This window comes from Haliotis rufescens, unplaced genomic scaffold, assembly GCF_023055435.1.
Source record: "Haliotis rufescens isolate VD_foot unplaced genomic scaffold, xgHalRufe1.0.p SCAF_6, whole genome shotgun sequence".
NCBI lineage: Eukaryota > Metazoa > Mollusca > Gastropoda > Lepetellida > Haliotidae > Haliotis > Haliotis rufescens.
Window position 1 is genome coordinate 50,306,643 of NW_025964334.1, and position 24,429 is coordinate 50,331,071.

Here is a 24,429-nt window from a genome sequence, read left to right on the forward strand (position 1 = left end):
AGTACACATTCACCCCATCAAGTTTGTTGAAGGTGCAACCTTTAAAAACAATGAACAAAAGTCTCGTCAAAAGGCGCGTGTTCTGTGGATATACCATTTAGTAAACCGCTGCGAGGGACAGTAGTACCCGACAGTTCATTTTGATAAATTAATCAATTCTTGGAGGGATTGGAACCAATCAGCGCTTCCAGTGTTTGTATGGTATCGTGGCACTGAAACGGGTGAACGATCATGGAACAGTATAAAAAGAGTTCGAGAGCTGTGGCAACGCACTTCTGACGAGCCCTCGGATCTCCTGCAGTCAAGATGGCATCGTATCTCGCTGTATTCCTCGCACTTGCAGGTAGAGTCATTATCATTGTATTTATTAGAATTATCATTGTATTTATTAACATTATCATTGTATTTATTAACATTATCATTTCTAGAAGCTTTAGTATCTCGTAAAGAATTATGTTTTTATGGATTATTTTATAATAATTATTACTCTTATGATCGTAGAATGCATTATTTTAGGAAATTATATATGTCGGTATACCGGCTCAATCAAAGCTATTTTACGTCGTATGAAATGTTGTCTTAAACTATTTTCAAACGAATTAAATGGATCCTATCTTGCGACAATAAAACATATTCCATATTTATATAAAATGGATCATTCAGGATAAAAGACCTGGGTATAAGAAATAAAATATGTGCTTTCTGGCATCATTTTGGAACAGCATGGCTTTCATATACAGTTGGTGATACTCAAAAATATTTTTAAATTCATTGTTAACATGTTTCAGCAAAATTTGAAATGGAACTTGAAAATAGTTCAGGATAAATTAAATAGAGAGATTATTGGACGATTATTGTTCCCGTGTCGTAAATATCATATACATTTTTATTGGGAATAGAAATGGTTTTATGCAAGCCTTTGGCGAGCATAATACATATTTTGTTATCCCCAATATATGATATTTACGTACGGAAACACACGAGGGTAATAACCGTTTTACGCGTAATGTCATTCTGCAAATAATGGATATTTAAGCAACAATTTCAAGCAATGAAGTAGCTTTAGAAACCGCGTTTGAATAAGTTGTTTTGAGTGAACCGCCCATTTTATAATATAGTGCCATATGTCTTTAAATCAATTTTCAGCGATACAATGTGAAAGACCTTTCTAAGCACATTGGGAATGTTAGTCAATATTACTGTTAGTAATAGAAACCTCATATAAATATCTTGGTGTAATATTTTCAAGTAAATTATCATGGAACCGACATATATGTAATGCAGCAATCCAAGCTAAAAAGATGCTATTGGGCATTTTACAAACGTTTGAACATTTTAGCGAGTGTGCTTATAAATCTTTCTTCAAAATCTTTGACACAAAAATAGCTCCTATTCTTTCCTATGGTTCAGAAATATGGGGTTTTGCAGAGGCTAAAGAAATTGAATCCGTACATTTATACGCACGCAAAAGATTTCTTGGCGTTAAACATAGTACGTCTAACGTAATGGTTTATGGTGAATGTGGTCGCATGCCCTTGTATATGTATCACTACTTAAAAATCATAAGATACTGGTTAAAATTACTAAAAATGCCAGTAAGTAGATTGCCAAAAAAATGTTATAATATGATGCTATTGTATGAAAAGAATGGAGATCAAAATTGGGCATACAATGTTAAATGTCTACTGTATAAATGTGGGTATGGTTACATCGCGGAAAACCAATGTTTCTTAGAGAATCATGCCATGTTCATATCGAAAATAAGGCAGACGCTTTTAGACATGTACTGTAGATGTTTCTAGCAAATGCGAATATTATAGATATTTTAAAATGCAAATATGAGCAGAAAAATATTTAACTGATGTAAATATAAGAAAATGCAGAATATCATTAACACAATTTAGATGCAGCTCACACAGGTTAATGGTTGAAGTTGGCAGGCACAACAAAATACCCAAATGTTTAAGATTATGTAAACAATGTTCTTTAAATGTTGTCGAAGATGAATTTCATTTTCTACTTGTATGTTGTAAATATGATAATTTAAGGAAAAAATATATTGAACAGAAATACTATGTACATCCAAATAAATACAAGTTTATCTCTTTAATTTCACATGTGAGCAAAACGGCTATACAAAATCTCTCTCTCTTTATATATCATGCCATGTTATTAAGAAATGAATCCTTGTAACATTCCTAACCGCTTCCACATTGTCATCTATTCTGTACTATAGGCCTGTGGCCTTACAGTTATATATGAATAAACTGATTGATAGTCAATAGTTAATTGAGAAGGAAGGCATTGGTGTGTGAAGCTTGATAGGAGTTCTTGCTCGAACCATCATATCACGTTTAATGATTGATTTGTCCCCTCGATAGCAGACCCGTGAAGGTCCGGGGTAGAATAGGTCTTCAGCAACCCATGCTTGCCGTAAAGAGGACTATGCTTGTTGTAAGAGGTGACTAACGTGATCGGGTGGTCAGGCTCGCTGACTTGGTTGATGCATGTCATTGTATTCCAATGCGTAGTTCGATGCACATGAATCACTCGATTATTTACAGACCGCCGTCATATAGCTGTAATGTTGCTGAGTGCGGCGTAAAACAACAAACAAACAAAACCAAACCTCGATAACACTATTCATTATATCATATAACGGATACATGAAATGATCTCGAGAAAGAGTAACTATCTTACTTTAGTTAGAAATTAGTAAAGTTAGAAAATGTTGATACTTCAATGCGAAAATTTCCATTGTGTAATTTAGGAAAAATGACTTACGAAAGATGTTTATTGCTAAAATATTTTAAATATTATATTTTCAAAATAACAAAATATGTCCATAATTCGTATTAGTTTTTTAAATGTTCTGCTTGAAACTTAATGCCATAACTGATACTTTCTACTCAAAATAAGTTAACTTTATTATGATAATCTATGACATAAAAACTATAGTTATATCAAGGAATCGGATGTTCTATGGCCTCTTTTGAGTAGTATATTACATATAGGCTTATGGCTTGAGAGTTGATTGACTAGTAGATTGTGGTTGTTGTTGTTGTTGTTGTTGGTGGTGGTGGTGGTGGTGGTGGTGGTGGTGGTGGTGGTGGTGTTTAACGCCGCATTCAGCAATATTCCAACTGTATGACGGCGGTCTGTAAATAATCGAGTCCTGTACCAGACAATCCAGTGATTGGGATGGGATACGATGACATGCATCAACCAAGTCAGCGAGCCTGACCACCCGATTCCGTTAGTCGCCTCTTACGACAAGCATAGTCGCCTTTTACGGCAAGCATGGGTTGCTGAAGGCCTATTCTACCCCGGACCTTCACGGGTCGACTAGTTAACGGATAGTGCTGGGTGTCGGGCTTAGGGAGGGGTTCCATACCACAGAGGGACGATTTAGGGCATTCCGGACATTAGAACGTACCCAGATAAGCGAGTGTGTTCCAGGTTACAGAGTGGTTGGTTCAGGCAGGTTGTTGTCGAGTACAACTGACCTATTCAGGCAGAGAGTTCAAACAGAGGGAGTCGAGATGAACAGATCAAGAGGAGCTGGATTAGAATGAATGTTCGCATTATGGAGATGCATGAGTAGAGGGTGTGTTCCGTGATGCAGTGGTGCTGTTTTAGGGGAAGTGGGGTTCAGATTACAGAGTGTGTTCCGTGATACAGAGGGGCTGGTCTAGGGGAAGTAGGGTTCAGATTACAGAGTGTGGTCCGTGATACAGTGGGGTTGGTTTAGCGGGGTGTTTAGATTACAGAGTGTGTTCCGTGATACAGAGAGGCTGGTTTAAAGGAAGTGTTCAGATTACAGAGTGTGGTCCGTGAGAGAGAGGGGCTGGTTTAAAGGAAGTGTTCAGATTACAGAGTGTGGTCCGTGATACAGAGGGGCTGGTCTAGGAGAAGTGTTCAGATAACAGAGTGTGGTCCATGATACAGAGGGGCTGGTTTAGCGGGGTGTTTAGATTACAGAGTCTGTTCCATGATACAGGGGGGCTGGTTTAGCGGGTGTTCAGATTACAGAGTGTGTACCGTGATACAGAGGGGCTGGTTTAAAGGAAGTGTTCAGATTACAGAGTGTGTTCCGTGATACAGAGAGGCTGGTTTAAAGGAAGTGTTCAGATTACAGAGTGTGGTCCGTGAGAGAGAGGGGCTGGTTTAAAGGAAGTGTTCAGATTACAGAGTGTGGTCCGTGATACAGAGGGGCTGGTCTAGGAGAAGTGTTCAGATAACAGAGTGTGGTCCATGATACAGAGGGGCTGGTTTAGCGGGGTGTTTAGATTACAGAGTCTGTTCCATGATACAGGGGGGCTGGTTTAGCGGGTGTTCAGATTACAGAGTGTGTACCGTGATACAGAGGGGCTGGTTTAAAGGAAGTGTTCAGATTACAGAGTGTGTTCCGTGATACAGAGGGGCTGGTTTAAAGGAAGTGTTCAGATTACAGAGTGTGTACCGTGATACAGAGGGGCTGGTTTAAAGGAAGTGTTCAGATTACAGAGTGTGAACCGTGATACAGAGGGGCTGGTTTAAAGGAAGTGTTCAGATTACAGAGTGTGGTCCGTGATACAGAGGGGCTGGTTTAAAGGAAGTGTTCAGATTACAGAGTGTGTTCCGTGATACAGAGGGCCGGGTTTAGGGGAAGTGTGTTCAGATTACAGAGTGTGGTCCGTGATACAGAGGGGCTGGTTTAAAGGAAGTGTTCAGATTACAGAGTGTGAACCGTGATACAGAGGGGCTGGTTTAAAGGAAGTGTTCAGATTACAGAGTGTGGTCCGTGATACAGAGGGGCTGGTTTAAAGGAAGTGTTCAGATTACAGAGTGTGGTCCGTGATACAGAGGGCCGGGTTTAGGGGAAGTGTGTTCAGATTAAAGAGTGTGGTCCGTGATACAGAGGGGCTGGTTTAAAGGAAGTGTTCAGATTACAGAGTGTGATCCGTGATACAGAGAGGCTTGTTTAGGGGAAGTGTTTAGATTACAGAGTGTGTACCGTGATACAGAGGGGCTGGTTTAAAGGAAGTGTTCAGATTAAAGGAAGTGTTCAGATTACAGAGTGTGTACCGTGATACAGAGGGGCTGGTTTAAAGGAAGTGTTCAGATTACAGAGTGTGGTCCGTGATACAGAGGGGCTGGTTTAAAGGAAGTGTTCAGATTACAGAGTGTGGTCCGTGATACAGAGGGGCTGGTTTAGGGGAAGTGTGTTCAGATTACAGAGTGTGTACCGTGATACAGAGTGGCTGGTTTAAAGGAAGTGTTCAGATTACAGAGTGTGTTCCGTGATACAGAGGGGCTGGTTTAAAGGAAGTGTTCAGATTACAGAGTGTGGTCCGTGATACAGAGAGGCTGGTTTAAAGGAAGTGTTCAGATTACAGAGTGTGTACCGTGATACAGAGGGGCTGGTTTAAAGGAAGTGTTCAGATTACAGAGTGTGTTCCGTGATACAGAGAGGCTGGTTTAAAGGAAGTGTTCAGATTACAGAGTGTGTACCGTGATAAAGAGGGGCTGGTTTAGGGGAAGTGTGTTCAGATTACAGAGTGTGTACCGTGATACAGAGAGGCTGGTTTAAAGGAAGTGTTCAGATTACAGAGTGTGTTCCGTGATACAGAGAGGCTGGTTTAAAGGAAGTGTTCAGATTACAGAGTGTGTTCCGTGATACAGAGAGGCTGGTTTAAAGGAAGTGTTCAGATTACAGAGTGTGGTCCGTGATACAGAGGGGCTGGTTTAAAGGAAGTGTTCAGATTACAGAGTGTGTACCGTGATACAGAGGGGCTGGTTTAAAGGAAGTGTTCAGATTACAGAGTGTGTTCCGTGATACAGAGAGGCTGGTTTAAAGGAAGTGTTCAGATTACAGAGTGTGTACCGTGATACAGAGGGGCTGGTTTAAAGGAAGTGTTCAGATTACAGAGTGTGGTCCGTGATACAGAGGGGCTGGTTTAAAGGAAGTGTTCAGATTACAGAGTGTGGTCCGTGATACAGAGGGGCTGGTTTAAAGGAAGTGTTCAGATTACAGAGTGTGTACCGTGATACAGAGAGGCTGGTTTAAAGGAAGTGTTCAGATTACAGAGTGTGTTCCGTGATACAGAGGGGCTGGTTTAAAGGAAGTGTTCAGATTACAGAGTGTGTACCGTGATACAGAGGGGCTGGTTTAAAGGAAGTGTTCAGATTACAGAGTGTGGTCCGTGATACAGAGGGGCTGGTTTAAAGGAAGTGTTCAGATTACAGAGTGTGTTCCGTGATACAGAGAGGCTGGTTTAAAGGAAGTGTTCAGATTACAGAGTGTGGTCCGTGATACAGAGGGGCTGGTTTAAAGGAAGTGTTCAGATTACAGAGTGTGTTCCGTGATACAGAGGGGCTGGTTTAAAGGAAGTGTTCAGATTACAGAGTGTGTTCCGTGATACAGAGAGGCTGGTTTAGGGGAAGTGTTCAGATTGCAGAGTGTGTTCCGTGATACAGAGGGGCTAGTTTAAAGGAAGTGTTCAGATTACAGAGTGTGGTCCGTGATACAGAGAGGCTGGTTTAGGGGAAGTGTTCAGATTACAGAGTGTGTACCGTGATACAGAGGGGCTGGTTTAAAGGAAGTGTTCAGATTACAGAGTGTGTTCCGTGATACAGAGGGGCTGGTTTAAAGGAAGTGTTCAGATTACAGAGTGTGTTCCGTGATACAGAGGGGCTGGTTTAAAGGAAATGTTCAGATTACAGAGTGTGGTCCGTGATACAGAGGGGCTGGTTTAAAGGAAGTGTTCAGATTACAGAGTGTGTACCGTGATACAGAGAGGCTGGTTTAAAGGAAGTGTTCAGATTACAGAGTGTGTTCCGTGATACAGAGGGGCTGGTTTAAAGGAAGTGTTCAGATTACAGAGTGTGTTCCGTGATACAGAGGGGCTGGTTTAAAGGAAGTGTTCAGATTACAGAGTGTGGTCCGTGACACAGAGAGGCTGGTTTAAAGGAAGTGTCCAGATTACAGAGTGTGTACCGTGATACAGAGAGGCTGGTTTAAAGGAAGTGTTCAGATTACAGAGTGTGTACCGTGATACAGAGGGGCTGGTTTAAAGGGAGTGTTCAGATTACAGAGTGTGTTCCGTGATACAGAGGGGCTGGTTTAAAGGAAGTGTTCACATTACAGAGTGCGGTCCGTGATACAGAGAGGCTGATTTGAAGGAAGTGTTCAGATTACATAGTGCGGTTCGTGATACAGAGGGGCGGATTTTGGAAGAGTGTCCTATGTAAGGAAGGTCCTGGTATATAGAGGGTTGTCAAGACTACAGCTTAGCTCGTTTAGGGAGCGTTTCAGATTTTAGAGTGTGTTCCGCGTTTCAGAGAGGCTGATTTAGGGAGATTGTTCTAGGTTAGGGACGTACAGGTATATAGAGAGTGGTCAAGGCTACAGTTCAGCTCGTTCAGGGAGAGTTTAAGATTTGACAGTTACAGTTTACAGGAGGGCATGTTTAGGGAGAGGTTTCAGACCACAGACGGGCTGGTTTAGACAAATAAAAAGGGCGTTGGTCTAGTCGAAACAACAGCAATGGGCACCAGTACAGTCCCGGGCCCGTGAGGCACCCTGCTTGTACCCTATATTACATAGATATCTGTATCTGTACTAGTTGGGGTAGTAGCCGTGTGGCTTAGCGTTCGATCGTCCAGGTTCGAGTCTCTACATGAGTGTTGGAAGCCACTTGGAAGTTCTCCTCCGCCGTAATATTGCGGCGTATTGCTCATACGATGCAAAACCTTACTCACTCACTCACCCATTTAAATTTCAACGTCTGTTTATTTCAGTCGTGGTTGCCCCAGCCGTGGCGGATACCTGTACCATGTGCAAAACCACCTTTGACAGCGTCTACAGCTCTTCATCAACAACCAATGCCCAGAAATGCGAGTACGTGATATAGTTTAGACACTACCGTGTACTACAAACTTCGTGGTGGAGTAGGGGGAGCGTCTGCCTTGAGAGTGGAAGGTCGGGGGTTCGATTACCTGGCCGCGCCGTACCAAAACACTGTAAAAAGGGGTTCTTTTTGTTACTCTGCCCTAAGCTCGGCATTAAAGGATAAGACAAGGATTTGTCGGCACGGAGTCAGTATGCTGTGTCTGTGTGATATCCAACTATCCATGTTAAACTGAGGCATGGTATCTTAGTGGTCTATCACTATAAACCTGCATTAGTCCCCCCTCTACACAACAACAACCCCATATACAACAACCCCACATGCAACAACCCCCATATACAAAAACAACCCCTATATACAACAACAACACCCCATATACAACAACCCCCATATACAACAACAACCCCAATACACAACAACTCCCATATACAACATCCCCTTTACAACAACAACCCACATATACAACAACCCTCTATACACAACCCCCATAAACACAACAACCCTCTATACACAAAAACCACCATATACACAACAACCCCATATATAAAAACAAAACCAATACACAACCCCATATACAACAACAACCCCATATACAACAACCCCATATACACACCATCCCATGTACAACAACCCCATATACACAACAACCCCATATACTACAACAACCCCATATACAACAACCCCCATATACACAACCACCCCATATACAACAACAACCCCTAAGTACACAACAACCCCTATATACAAAAACAACCCTTATATACACAACCCCATATACACAACAACCCCATTACAACAACAACCCCCATATACAAAAACAAACCCAATACACAAACCCCATATACAAAAACAAGCCCAATACACAAACCCCATATACAACAACAACCCCATATACAACAACAAACTCCACTATAACAACAGGGGGCCCAGTCGTCCCAGTCGTCTAAGGCGCCACAATACGCAATGCAGAGTTGCGTCCCTTTGGCACATCAGAAACCTATGGTTGTGGGTTCGAATCCCGGTTCGTCCCGATTATGTTTCTAGGTTTGTCAGCACCATATGTTCATGGCTTCACCAAAGTGGTAAACGTCTGAGACCTGCATCACTTCAGGATTAATCCCACATTAAGCTGACACGCTGTGATATAATTGGAAGAATGTTAAAAGCGGCGTTAAAACAAACTCAAACAAACAACAACAACCCCCTATACAACGACCCCCTATACAACAACCCCCTATACAACAACCCCCTATACAACAACCCCCTATACAACAACCCCATATACAACAACCCCATATACAACAACCCCATATACAACAACCCCCTAAACAACAACCCCCTGTACAGCAACAACAACAACAACCCCATATACAACAACCCCCTATACAGCAACAACAACAACCCCATATACAACAACCCCCTATACAGCAACAACAACAACAACCCCATATACAACAACCCCCTATACAGCAACAACAACAACAACCCCATATACAACAACCCCCTGTACAGCAATAAAAATAACGTCAAAACATTCAACACTACATTCAACACGAGCAATGCAAAGCTTGACAATACCGTTAAAACACTATCCCAACCACACTTGTTCAACGCCATGAAAACAGCAATAAGGACGCTTGTACTTATATCAGTGACGTTCAAAATACCAACTGACCAATTCCACATTCAACAATGCCAAAAATAGCCAACGCAACAACAACAACAACAACAAACATGCTCAAACATTGTTTAACGCCGCACTCAACAATATCCCAGCTATGTGGCGGCGGTGAAAAATTCGAAAATTCGACTCTTGACCAAAGAATCTAGTGATTGACGTCATGAGCTTCGATCTACGTCATTGGGATATGATGAACATCAACCAAGTCAGCGAGCATCTCGTTAGTCGCCCGTTACAACCTTTAACACGGCAAAGGGAAGGTGGGGTAATTGTTAAAGACGTCACTCGTCTCGGTGGTTGATGCATGTCATCGTATCCCAGTTGCGTAGGTCGATGTCCATGATGTCAATCACAGGATTGTCCTGTCCGGACTCGATAGTTTACAGACCGCCGTCATATAGCACAGTGTGGCGTTATTTGTACCTGTTAATTTGTGGTGACACGTGACCTGTGTAAAGTACGGTAGCCCATAAGGGACATGGAGTCTGTTTTCCCATATTTTGATATAATAAAGATAGCATAAAGATAGTAACAGATTTAATGTCACCTATTTTTCAGCGCTATTAAGAAGTACGGAGGATGTCTATCGTCAGCAAGCGGAGATGGCTGTACCACTGTGATAACGAGGGCAGGCGAAGCTACGGCCGGAGTGATCGCCCTTGCCACTGCAGGATACACTTGTAGTGAGTAATTTAAGGCTGCATTAGGGACTGGACATTTATCATAACTGTTTGCGGTTTGTTTGTTTGTTTGTTTGTTTGTTTGTTTGTTTGTTTGTTTGTTTGTTTGTTTGTTTATTGTTGTTGTTGTTGTTTGGTGGTGGTTGTTTGTTTTGTTGTTGTTGGGTTTTGTTTTGGTTTGGTTTGTTTTGTTTTTTGGGTGTGGTTTTTTGTGTGGTTTTTTTGGTGTGTTTTTGTTGTTGTTTTTTGGGGGGGTGAGGATGGGTGTGCGTGAGATTAATGCGATTAGTTGAATTAAACAGTTATAAATTTAAACATCATATAGGGAGAAGTTATTTATTATAGGGAGGGGGAGTGAAAGGGTGTTTTATGTGTTAGTGGGCTGAGGTTGGGGGTGGTGGGGGGCTTGAAATAATTTTGCACACAATCCATAGACAGTTTGTTAAATGTTCCATGACATAATGTATCCAATAATGATTGTTTATAACTGATAAGCAAATAGATATTTCTTGCCAAGATTTCCTTGTTTCGAAGCATATTTAACCTCATCTTCCGATCAATCCGATAGCGACACGTCACATACTGCAACTTCTGGAATATCCAATTCAAATTGTATACATATATTTTCAGCAATTACAACTACTTGTACTTGCGAGCTCGCATATCTGGGGGCCACAATGACGACCAGCGACAACAAATGTGTGTAAGTATAGCACTTAGGTCCAAGGTACATATGACAATAGAATGGATATAGTACCCTGGATCAACGAGGATGGGTACTGCATAGTGAGTGAGTATGGTCTTACGCCGCTTTTAGCAATATTCCAGCAATATCACGGCGGGGGACACCAGAAATGGGCTTCACATATTGTACTTATGTGGGGAATCGAACCCGGGTCTTCGGCGTGACGAACGAACGCTTTAACCATAAGGCTACCCGACCACCCCGAATAAATCAGGAACACTTTACACAAGTGTGTAAGTACATAGCAAATAGGTGGTTAAACCCTAAACGTCGCATCAAACAGCTTTACATGCTCAGCCGGTGTGACCGACAAACTAAGCCAAATAACACAGCTATTACACATGACATGATTAAGTGAACCCTCTCCAATCCGGACAACCCGCTTTTTGGACGATTGCGATTAATGTGCATGGTTTTAACTATCGGGAATGTCTATTTTTATACATTTATAACCATGATCTTTTTTTTCAAGAAATTTTCTTAATCTAGGTGTTTTCACTAATTCTGGTTGATTTCATTTAATCGGAGGTGATTTTTCTTAATCGGGGGTGATTTTACTTAATTGGGGGTGATTTTACTGGGAACGAATTTGTCTATTAACGGGTTTCGCCGTTGAGGCTTTGATAGAATTCACCACACTTGATCCACTATGAAGTGAATAACAAATATTACGACAAACAACTCAGGATAATTATATATTATTAATGGATAAAAGGGGCGGTGCGGAAGCCGAGTGGTTAAAGCGTTCGCTGGTCACGCCGATTCCCGACACAGATACAATGTCCGAAGCCCATTTTTGGTGTCCCCTGCCGTGATATTGTTGAAATATTACTAAGAGCGGCGTAAAAACATACTCACTCACTAATAGATAAAATCTCTCTGAGTCTTTCCTGGCCCTCATTAACTCATTGTCAATTTTATATTATTTTTTTAATAGATGAAACACTGTCAACATTTTTACAAATTGTCATTACATTAATCTTTTCCTTTTTACTTTATGTATGAAGTTGTACAAAACAAATCAAGTGACCCGTGAAGATCCGGGTTAGAATAGGTCTTCAGCAACCCATGCTTGCCGTAAAAGGCGACTATGCTTGTCGTAAGAGGCGACTAACGGGATCGGGTGGTCAGGCTCGCTGACTTGGTTGATGCATGTCATCGATCCTAATTGCGTTGATCGATGCTCATGATGTCAATCACTGGACTGACTGGTCCGGACTCGATTATTTACAGACCGCCGTCATATAGCTGGAATATTGCTGAGTGCGGCGTTAAACAACAAACAAACAAACAAAACTATTCATGTATTTGCATGACAGCCCTGAATGTAATATTTGCATCTGTTCAAAGCGCCCGTAAAATCTCAGCAAGTCAATCGGTCCATTCGTGATCAAATCGTGTTATCCGGGACTAGCCGAATAGTGACTCGTGCCCCTCTTGTGAACATTTTTGCGACTGGGTTCCGTCTAAGCGCAAACGGACATAGCTAAAGTGAGTGAGTGAGTGAGTGAGTATGGTTTTACGCCGCTTTTAGCAATATTCCAGCAATATCACGGCGGGGGACACCAGAAATGGGCTTCACACATTGTACCCATGTCGGGAATCGAACCCGGGTCTTCGGCGTGACGAGCGAACGCTTTAACCACTAGGCTACCCGACCGCCCCGACATAGCTAAAAGAATTGTCAACCCGTTGCGTAATGATTCACGTATATTTCCCCCATATATCATATATATTCCAGATGCTATTGAAAACACATCGGGACTGATGGTATTAATTTTTACAGTTTGATTGAACACATTTAACTGTATCTTGGGTATATTTTTAGATGCAAGACATATGTAAAATCAAAAATTATTCCTGAGGGATTCTTTGACCGAAATACTTGAAGTCATACGCGCATTCTCATTGGATTGGCGTATTTTCGATAATAACATTCATCGATAGGGGGACGAGTCTTCTTGAAGGTTACGGAAAGGGGCGAGTGGTGACGAATGGACGAGTAGGTTACGGTAAGGGGCGAGTGGTGACGAATATCAATCAGTCATTTACTTCGGAGTTTCTACTTCACAGAGCTGCAGCTAACTTCGTCCGCTGTGCATACGGCACTACCACCGCCGGCTGTGACTCCACCAAGACCAGCGCTGTCATGAGGCATGTGGCAAGGACGAAGGTCACAGCGTACTGCGGGTGTGCCGCGGGTGAGTCAAGATTAAAACAGATGGGATCATTTTGCTGGATTTCTGACAGGGATATTTTCCAGTTCTTGCAAGCGTTGTCGTGTTTTCACAGTCTCGACTTTTTTTTACAATGAGAAAAGTACGTGAAGACGAAAACGCGATATTGTGGTTTTTTTCAATTATTCAGAGGTTAAATGATTGTAGTCACCTGTCCATGTGTTCCTGGTCATAAGGGTCGACGGAAATGGCTCCGTCATATAGCTGAAAGAGGGTCGAGTGCGGCGTAAAACAATAATCAACATAGGAGCCTTAGTTATCCAGACGCTTGGTTAAACTCACAGTAGTATGGATCAACGGGGTTCCTACAACAAGTTTATAGTGCAGTTCCAGATTCAGCCGATTATACCTGACCAGTGAAGATCCGGGGTAGAATAGGTCTTCAGCAACCCATGCTTGCCGTAAAAGACGACTATGCTTGTCGTAAGAGGCGACCAACGGGATCGGGTGGTCAGGCTCGCTGACTTGGTTGATGCATGTCATCGTACCCCAATTGATTGGATCGATGTTAATGATGTTAATCACGGGATTGTCTAATCCGGACTCGATTATTCACAGACCGCCGTCATATAGCTGGAACATTGCTGAATGCGGCGTAAAACCACAAACAAACAGCTTTCATACATTGCCCAAAGCCCGTCTACAGGATCGGGCATCGTTATTACACAAGCATAGCAAATTACGAATAACTTTCCTCTCTGTCTCCAGGCAACGCCGTTCGAGTCTCCTTCATCAGCTTCGTGTTTGTTGCTGTCGGGATGCTTATGAAGAACTAGCACGTCTGAAGCTAGATCACTACCTTCCGCCAGGAGGCGCTGGGTGCTTTCCTCATTCCTTAATCGGAATTTATCCATCTTTATAAAGTTCGCGTACCTCTCTTCTCAATATCTGTCGTCCTATTTCGGCTGGAACAACATCCCCAGCAGTCCAATTCCCGACAACGCGAATGACGTGTAATTTGTACAACGAGTTTCACTGAATAAACGGCCTTGTCTTGGACATTTGTGTCTTACTGGAGTGTGTGAATGGACGTATTCGCCGTATTGCTCAGCATGGCCATGGAGGCGGGATGCAGAAAATCCGGTTTTAGTAGCTTAGCATCAATCCTGAATACACAATGTCTTTTAGAAAGCGGTCAAATGTAACAAAGGTTATATTTGAGTTGACACTTTCTTAGTAAAGTACGGGGCGGTCGGGTAGCCTATTGGTTAAAGCGTTCGCTCGTCACGCCGAAGACCCGGGTTCGATTCCCGACATGGGTACAATGAGTGAAGCCCATTTCTGGTGTCCCACTCCCGCCGTGATATTGCTTGAATATTGCTTAAAGCGGCGTAAAACTATACTCACTCACTTAGGAAAATACAGATTCTAGGACTTGTTTGGATTGAGTCCCATCTGGGATTCGAACCCTCACTCCCAGAGTGAGGCACCCAGATCACGTACTTCGTGTACCCCTCTAGAGTATACCGGTTGACGGACTTTCATTTTGTGTAAGCCTCGGTGGCTGAGTGGGTTAGATCGCTGACTTTGTATGCTGGCGATGAGGTGCCTCTCGTTGCTTCGTTGATTGTCTCGTTGCTTCGAGTTTTTTCTCGTTACTTTAAGTAAATAAAATTTCCTTGAATAAGCTTGAAATAACGAGCAAATAATCGAGATTACGAGAAAATAATTGAAATAACGACAAAAAACAAGAAGCAACGAAAAATAATGAAAATAACGAGAAATTTCTATTTTTTAAAAATATATACCACCAAAGTGGCACCATTAGGCTCTCGTAATTAAAGGACGCGCTGATATTAAAGGAAACTGTCCAGATATAGCATGGGGACGCGGAGGTGGGCAGTATATCCTATATACTGGTGCAGTGCTATAGTCCTCGCCACTTGAAGTAGAATCAAGAAATATCGGGATCATTAATTAACGAAGATAGCGACATGTGCGCTGATACTTATGAATGAAGTGAAAACAAGCCATTCCGCCGATAAGGAATATCACTTAAAGTAATAACAAAAATTTCAATGTGCGCATCTCAAGAAAAGTCCATTTTGCTAGCGATAAACATCATCACTGAGTTTTGCTCACGTGGTTAAAATCCGGGTAAGAATCATCAGGTCACTGCGAGCGGTTATATTTAGCAGTGAAGTAGTCAACAGCGCTTTAATTACTACATCTGCATGGTTTTCCTCCTTTTGTTTGTTTGTTTGTTAGTGATACAGCTTACACCAAGGGGCTAAAGGTTTTGCATCAGTAAACAACGCTAATAGGTTAATTCATAAATTTACAAACAGCTCGTGTTAATTTGGTGCAGCTGACAGCGACAGCAAGCATGCCGCCATTACCCACTGTTGCACCTATAGGTTAATACGGACACGCTTCGTGCGCACCTCCAAGAACACTTTAGCGATAACTGAATAATTAAACAAGCTTTATATATAGCAGCGACTGGTTTCAGCCGTCGTTGGTTTGGGTATTAAGATAAATATAAAATCAGGTGGGAACTAGTCAAATTTCTTCTTTTCACCTACCAATGATGGTTTGTTTGTTTGTTGTTTAACGCCGCGCTTAGTAATATTCCAGCCATATGACGGCGGTCTGGAAATAATTGAGTCTGGACCAAACAATACAGTGATTGACATCATGAGCTTCGATCCACGCAATTGGGATACGATGACATGAATCAACCAAGTCAGCAAGCCAGTCCACCCGTTAGTCGCCTACGATGATGGTGGTAATTGATTTGTAGATACGGAAAATCGGGTACAGATGTACTCATATAAACATATATAGCATCCTTATAAAATACCGGAGATCATGAAAAGCCATGATTCGATCATCTCATTTGTTAATCCGCGTTCTATTTTAGTTTGATCCGTAGTGCCCGGATTAACGATGTTTTCGTAGCTATTTTTAATATTATTTAAATCAGAACTCGTATGTATATTACAAGTTGTGCAAAGACCTGGTAGCGTGACCCAAGCTGATGACAGGGGTTCGATTCCCCACATTGGTAAAATGTGACAAGCCCACTCCACCAACTCCTATCAAGTTTCTGGCGTGCCCAAGGTACGCAACTCTGCACAGCGAGTTCCGACCCCTAAGACGTCTGGGCCACCCGTGACCCCCAGTCTTTCGGAAGCATACCCCTGCTCATAGGTAAAACTGGGAACATCTTTGACCGGCATCACTATTATACGGCCTATAGTCAAATAGATAGTGGGGCTGTGCTCTTTCCCATCATGATAACCTTGCATCAGGGATCACAAAACACAAGACACAGAATAAATGCAGTGGATTTAATATTGAAATGACATAAACAAGTGAAACATTCCATGCAGAAAAACAGGTGACTCTCCGCCCAATTTACTCCATCAGACATTGAGGTCTAAAGGATAATAAATTATGATACGAAATTGATATATATATATATGTTACCATAATACACATGCTTATAAAATCCTACAAATATATAAAACTTGGTAATACACATTCAGGTCAAACATTATTTCTATACATTATTATGTATAAATAATTTGGCAGTCAAAGTTTTCACTACATGCATAAATTGTGAAAAATATGGAAATTATTAACATTATCGTAACAACATTTGACAACTCTAGCCACAAGCTAAACATGCTCTGCAGCTCACCTGCATTGTGAGCGTCAACTTGGATATAACAGAAGACTGAAAACTTTGGATAACAGAACACTGAAGGGCCAATTGATATGAAGGACAAGTACTGGTTATGTGACATATATGTAAGTCTCAGATCTATAGTGGATCTCAAACCTGCAGTCTGTGATTTAGTAACCATGGCAACAGTTACTTTTGAAAATGATGCCAAGAAAACATTTAGGCTTGTAGACTCAGATGTTTTTGGCACAGACAGAATATGTGTACAGAGATGTCATATGAAGTTCTTCCTACTTTAACCCCCTAATGGGGGCAACCTGTCTAATTCTTGTCAGATATCTCTAAAGGGTGAGTAATATTCACACAGAAGTCACCACCATTCAATGACATGCCAGTTCAAGATCTGCCATAGACAGGAACCATGCCACAGATTTGAAGGACCATCACAGATAGGAGGCCCATGACAGATCGGAGTCCCACCACAGATCGGAGTCTCACCACAGAGCTGAGTCCCACCACAGAGCTGAGTCCCACCACAGATCGGAGTCCCACCTCAGATCGGAGTCTCACCACAGATCGGTGTCCAACCTCAGATCGGAGTCTCACCACAGATCGGAGTCTCACCACAGAGCTGAGTCCCACCACAGATCGGAGTCCCACCTCAGATCGGAGTCTCACCACAGATCGGTGTCCAACCTCAGATCGGAGTCTCACCACAGATCGGAGTCCCACCACAGATTGGAGTCCCACCACCGATCGGAGTCTCACCACAGATCATAGTCCCAGCACCAATCGGAGACCCATCACAGATCGGAGTCTCACCACAGATCGGTGTCCCACCTCAGATCGGAGTCTCACCACAGATCAAAGTTTCAGCACAGATCAGAGTCTCACCGCAGATCAGAGTCTCACCACAGATCGGAGTCTCACCGCAGATCAGAGTCTCAGCACAGATCAGAGTCTCACCGCAGATCAGAGTCTCACCGCAGATCAGATTCTCAGCACAGATCAAAGTCTCAGCACAGATCAGAGTCTCACCGCAGATCAGAGACCCACCGCAGATCAGAGTCTCAGGACAGATCAGAGTCTCACCGCAGATCAGAGTCCCACCAAAGATCTGAGACCCACCAAAGATCTGAGACCAACCACAGATTGAATCCCACCACAGATCGGAGGCTCACCACAAATCGGAGTCTCACCACAGATTGGAGACCCACCATAGATCGGAGTCTCACCACAGATCGGAGTCTCACCACAGAGCTGAGTCCAACCACAGATTGGAGTCTCACAGATCGTGGTTCCACAACAGATCGGAGTCTGATACATGTCTTGACAGTGACACACACATAAGGCCAATCACCACTAAAACATTAATAAATGGTTATGTAATGAAACAAACATCATCCAAATGATCTGTGGATCCTCCATGCAAATTTACCGATCCCTCGTCAATACCTCAGCTCCAGGGGAGATGAACAACATGGCAGAGAGATGGCAGACAACAGCCTGCCTGAATCAGGTTAACAAAACATTGCATCGCATCCTTATTGCATATACGTTAAACACTGATCCCTGCATACAGGTAGGATCTCAGAAATAATCAAAATAACATTTTAACTGTCGAAATGTCCATTAAAAGATGGATGAGAATTCTGTGGCACTGTTTGTACAGACACTGATGCAGAGTTTCAGCCATAATGATTTTATGTTCTTGGAGGAGATTCTGGAAAGTAAAGTTATTCATGAATGGAGGGAGACAAAGGTGTGAGAGTGAGTTGGGTTTAACGCCGCTTTTAACAGGATTACAGTTACATCACGGCGTGTCACCTTAATGTGGGAGGAAAGCCCGAAGTGATGCAGGTCTCAGACGTTTACCACTTCGGTGAAACCCACGAGCACGGGTATGGTGCTGACAAACCTATAATTGGGACAAACCGGGATTCGAACCCACAATCATAGGTTTCTGGCGTGCCCAAGGGACACAACTCTGCAAAGTGAATCGTGGTGCCTTAGATGACTGGGCAACCCGTGCCCCTGGGAGACAAAGGACCAAGTGTCATGAAATAATTTGACATGTGATCAAGCTAGCTAAACCCTGCCCTGCCTAACATCTAAATCTAGCTTCAATATAAGCAACTTGTCCCAACTTCAAATTGATCCCATCATAACTTGTCAGATCTGCAGCGTTTGGGTGGCCAAGAGGTTAAACTGTTAGATCGTCTCACCAAAGAGCAGGGTTTCATTTCCCTCATGGATACAATGCATGAAGCCCTGGTATCCTCAACGTAATATTGCTGTGATATTGCTAAAAGCGGAGTAAACCCACTTCATTCAGTCAGTAACCATCATCCTGACTACCTATCCATGTCTTTCCATGGTTCATACACCAGTATCTTATTGCAAGATTGTTTAGAATACTTAAATCCCTTTCATACATGAACATGATAGTTTCAAAACACTGCCTCCATACAATTAACAAGATCAAAGGGACATGTTCCATTCACCCATAATGTGGTAATATTGGTATATTTTACTGGGGATGGTTCCTGGATCATCCAATGTATTATATCTCCATTGTCATGTTAAGTACCCTTGACCCATTCACCGCCATAACTTCATTTCGGAAATAACGTCACCAAGACTACAAAAGTTCAGCACACAACATTAAAAATTGCAGCCATGCATAAGCAATCCCTTGGCATATATAATCAAATCAGGCAACATTCTTTTTAAATATTCTTTTGCTAGAAAAGTTGTTTTCATATATTCATGAGTGATTGAGTGAGTTTTATGTAGTGTTACAAATATTCCCGCATTATCTCGGTGGGGGACACCGAAAATGGGCGTCATACATTGTACCAAGTGGGGAATCAAACCCAGGCCTTTAGCATGACAAGTGAACGATGTAACCAGTCAGCTACCTCATCGCCCATCTTCATAAGTATTAGGTCCTTCTACTGCAAAGCATTCCCAGTTGTGTTAGAAACATCATGCATCATGGCGAGTTATAGACCAGTGATGTTGCAGTTTTTCCTCATGAACGAACAGTGTAATTTCACTTGACAGTTATTTTTAGAGTATCACTGGAGCCAGACACAAACGAAGCTATGGTGGCGAATGGGTCCAAGGTACATATGACAATAGAATAATACCCTGGATCATCGAGGATGGGTACTGCATAGATTACAGGGTTTCATCATGTGTCACTGTGCTTTTCAATCATGTTAATTTCATTTCAATGTAACTAATCATGACAAGAGAGAAAAAAATACTTCTTCCGTATAATTTTTATATTCATCAATGCTATAAAGATCTATAAATTAGGAACACACAACACAAGATATGACAGACAGAATGAGACAGTAATACCAGTTATTGCTACTTTTAATTTTATCATCATATTCAAAGTAACAATTCTGTACTGAAAAAATGCCATTTTAATCAGAATGTTAGTTTAAACAAAACCAATAATACTGTTTCAAAGGTGTCACCCATAATACACTCCATTGTAACACATAATTCATGTGTTGTCAGCAAACCCCACTGGCCCACCCTTATAATAAATGAGCAGGCCCTTAATGGCCTCATTTTATTTGAAGTATTCTAAATTATCTCTATATTGTTCATCAACACTCTCAAAAACAATAATATTTTTTACTCATAAATTGATGATTTATTTACATCATAAAAGTATAATCCTGTTTTTGTGGAACTTCATACAATAAACAGAAAAAAATGTAAATATGAACGTGTAGGACAAAAAAGCAAACTGTCAATATCAATTCTAAAATAACTGACATAAATATGGGAACTACCTTCTCTTGGTTCTACAGTTTGACTGGAGCAACCAACCCGTAATGCCCATAATGCCCTGTACATCATGCTCATGTAAGGGAGACAACTCTGTACAACTGTCAGCCTCCAGGACCACTTGGGCACCCTGAACCAATGGCAGCTTCTATTGCATCACTTACTTAAGAGGTTTTACAACCTGCAGTATGCCCACATATGAGAGGATCTAGTGAGCTTCCACATGCAATGGTTGATGTGTTACCCCTGATTGTGTACCTAATACTACAGTCCTCAAGGTACTAACATGAAAAACAGCCGGATCCAGAGGAGGATGGGGGTGGGTGGGGGGGGGGGTTTAGTGTTTAAAGGTCTAACCTTATTAATAAATCGACAGCTAGCCAAAGGTTTTGAGAAAAAAACATCTGTTAACCAAATAAACACAAGGATCTGATGTATACACACATTTGGGGCATTTTGGGCATGCAAAATCATCATGTAGCATGTTTAGGAGTTGACAGAATATGACGAACATTTATCTTGTGTTTCTGTGACACAACATTCCAACTGATGGTGGTAACATTGGCATCCAGTGGACCAAATCACAACAGAACAAGACAACTGTATATAAACGTAACCATGGTAACAGAAGAACAAATAACAACCACAGTGATCAATAAATAAATAACCATGTACACAAGTTCGGGATAAACAGTCCCCTGTGTATATTCAAGGAGGAATATTTCAACTACAATATCTTTGGAGGTGTTTAATGGGGATTGGGTGGACACAGCTGCGTGGGTGTTTAATAGGGAGTGGATGGGCACAGCTGCATGGGTGTTTAATAGGGATTGGATTGACACAGCTGCATGGGTGTTTAATGGGTATCTGGTGGACACAGCTGCATGGGTGTTTAATGGGGATCTGGTGGACACAGCTGCATGGGTGTTTAATGGGGAGTGGATGGGCACAGCTGCATGGATGTTTAATGGGGAGTGGATGGACACAGCTGCGTGGGTGTTTAATAGGGAGTGGATGGGCACAGCTGCATGGGTGTTTAATGGGTATCTGGTGGACACAGCTGCATGGGTGTTTAATGGGGATCTGGTGGACACAGCTGCATGGGTGTTTAATGGGGAGTGGATGGGCACAGCTGCATGGGTGTTTAATAGGGAGTGGATGGGCACAGCTGTATGGGTGTTTAATAGGGATTTGATGGACACAGCTGCATGGGTGTTTAATGGGGATTGGATGGACACAGCTGCATGGGTGTTTAAAGGGGATTGGGTGGAGACAGCTGCATGGGTGTTTAATAGGGAGTGGATGGGCACAGCTGTATGGGTGTTTAATAGGGATTTGATGGACACAGCTGCATGGGTGTTTAAAGGGGATTGGATGGGCACAGCTGTATGGGTGTTTAATAAGGAAGTGGATGGGCACAGCTGTATGGGTGTTTAATAGGGATTTGATGGACACAGCTGCATGGGTGTTTAATAGGGAGTGGATGGGCACAGCTGCATGGAGGTTTAAAGGGGAGTGGATGGGCACAGCTGCATGGGTGTTTAATAGGGATTGGATTGACACAGCTGCATGGGTGTGTAATGGAGAGTGGATGGGCACAGCTGCATGGGTGTTTAATGGGGAGTGGATGGACACAGCTGCATGGGTGTTTAATGGGGAGTGGATGGGCACAGCTGCATGGGTGTTTAATGGGGAGTGGATGGGCACAGCTGCATGGATGTTTAATGGGGAGTGGATGGACACAGCTGCATGGGTGTTTAATGGGGAGTGGATGGGCACAGCTGCATGGATGTTTAATGGGGATCTGGTGGACACAGCTGCATGGGTGTTTAATGGGGAGTGGATGGACACAGCTGCATGGGTGTCTGAAGGGGATTGGATGGGCACAGCTGCATGGGTGTTTAATGGGGAGTGGATGGGCACAGCTGCATGGATGTTTAATGGGGATCTGGTGGACACAGCTGCATGGGTGTTTAATGGGGAGTGGATGGACACAGCTGCATGGGTGTTTAATGGGGAGTGGATGGGCACAGCTGCATGGGTGTTTAATGGGGAGTGGATGGGCACAGCTGCATGGATGTTTAATGGGGAGTGGATGGACACAGCTGCATGGGTGTTTAATGGGGAGTGGATGGGCACAGCTGCATGGATGTTTAATGGGGATCTGGTGGACACAGCTGCATGGGTGTTTAATGGGGAGTGGATGGGCACAGCTGCATGGATGTTTAATAGGGAGTGGATGGGCACAGCTGTATGGGTGTTTAATGGGGATCTGGTGGACACAGCTGCATGGGTGTTTAATGGGGAGTGGATGGGCACAGCTGCATGGATGTTTAATGGGGAGTGGATGGACACAGCTGCATGGATGTTTAATGGGGATCTGGTGGACACAGCTGCATGGGTGTTTAATGGGGAGTGGATGGACACAGCTGCATGGGTGTTTAATGGGGAGTGGATGGGCACAGCTGCATGGGTGTTTAATGGGGAGTGGATGGGCACAGCTGTATGGGTGTTTAATGGGGAGTGGATGGACACAGCTGCATGGGTGTTTAATGGGGAGTGGATGGGCACAGCTGCATGGGTGTTTAATGGGGAGTGGATGGGCACAGCTGTATGGGTGTTTAATAGGGATTGGATGGACACAGCTGCATGGATGTTTAATGGGGAGTGGATGGGCACAGCTGCATGGATGTTTAATGGGGAGTGGATGGGCACAGCTGCATGGGTGTTTAATGGGGAGTGGATGGGCACAGCTGCATGGATGTTTAATGGGGAGTGGATGGACACAGCTGCATGGGTGTTTAATGGGGAGTGGATGGGCACAGCTGCATGGGTGTTTAATGGGGATCTGGTGGACACAGCTGAATGGGTGTTTAATGGGGAGTGGATGGGCACAGCTGCATGGGTGTTTAATGGGGAGTGGATGGGCACAGCTGCATGGATGTTTAATGGGGATCTGGTGGACACAGCTGAATGGGTGTCTGAAGGGGATTGGATGGACACAGCTGCATGGGTGTCTGAAGGGGATTGGATGGGCACAGCTTGCTTGGTGTCTAAAGGGGCTTGCATGGGATTAAAGTTCATTATCAGGGTAAATATATGATCATTCAAAGTCAAGCTGTTATTAGTGACTCAAAACATCCTGAAAAGTTGATTTTGTCAGATGGAAAACTTGCAGATGTGTTAACAATCCAACCTCCAAACTTTACGGAACAAAAAAAGTAAGGGATCATGAATATATTTTGGAAAATACTTTTGTAGTGGAGGCTGAGCACACAATTTCATCAAAATATTAATCACCCCTAACTTCCTTTGCCTCGTATTTAAAAATTAAGATTTTATCCAACATTTGAGCTGCTCGTGAATAGCTCTCTTAGACAATACAACATGTTTCGTGATGTCATTGAAAATCTAATACCGGCTATTGTGATATGGTAAAGAAGCATCACATACTTCCACAGCAAATGACTTGAGGCCCAACCAAAACATTTAATACTACTAAATGTTTGATAATACATGCACATATTGTCAGTCGAGTTGGAAATTAATATGGCTTCCTTTAGAATTTCTGACATAGCATGTAAATCCAGGCACCCAATAACATTTTAACATTTAACATTAGGGAGATGATGAGGACTTCCTATTTGTTTGTTTGTTGTTGAACGCCACACTCAGCAATATTTGAGCCAGACAATCCAGTGATTGACATCATGAGCATCGATCTACGCAATTAGGATACGATGACATGCATCA

General features: G+C 42.8%; 2 protein-coding genes across 2 annotated transcripts; one reads left to right on the forward strand and one right to left on the reverse strand.

Annotated features, from left to right (window-relative positions):
• The first annotated feature begins 206 nt into the window (after nt 1–206).
• On the forward strand, nt 207–14,234 carry LOC124112161. The gene is made up of 6 exons (XM_046472150.2): nt 207–343; nt 7,783–7,882; nt 10,132–10,256; nt 10,884–10,956; nt 13,072–13,199; nt 13,944–14,234. Exons 1-6 carry the CDS (start codon nt 307–309, stop codon nt 14,009–14,011), a joined length of 531 nt encoding a protein of 176 aa, XP_046328106.1. The 5' UTR covers nt 207–306; the 3' UTR covers nt 14,012–14,234.
• A 4,548-nt stretch (nt 14,235–18,782) lies between these two features.
• Nucleotides 18,783–24,399, reverse strand: LOC125374689 (sialidase-like). Its single transcript, XM_048385933.1, has one exon. It carries the CDS (start codon nt 23,758–23,760, stop codon nt 21,400–21,402), a length of 2,361 nt encoding a protein of 786 aa, XP_048241890.1. The 5' UTR covers nt 23,761–24,399; the 3' UTR covers nt 18,783–21,399.
• Nucleotides 24,400–24,429: the final 30 nt, after the last annotated feature.

Bases quoted from the DNA above. Each gene is read 5' to 3' on its own strand.
- LOC124112161 (XM_046472150.2), top strand. From the start codon at position 307: ATGGCATCGTATCTCGCTGTATTCCTCGCACTTGCAG. The intron at 344-7,782 runs GTAGAGTCATTA...TGTTTATTTCAG, and splicing joins TGTATTCCTCGCACTTGCAG to TCGTGGTTGCCCCAGCCGTG. The intron at 7,883-10,131 runs GTACGTGATATA...CCTATTTTTCAG, and splicing joins ACCAATGCCCAGAAATGCGA to CGCTATTAAGAAGTACGGAG.
- LOC125374689 (XM_048385933.1), bottom strand. From the start codon at position 23,760: ATGAACTTTAATCCCATGCAAGCCCCTTTAGACACCAAGCAAGCTGTG.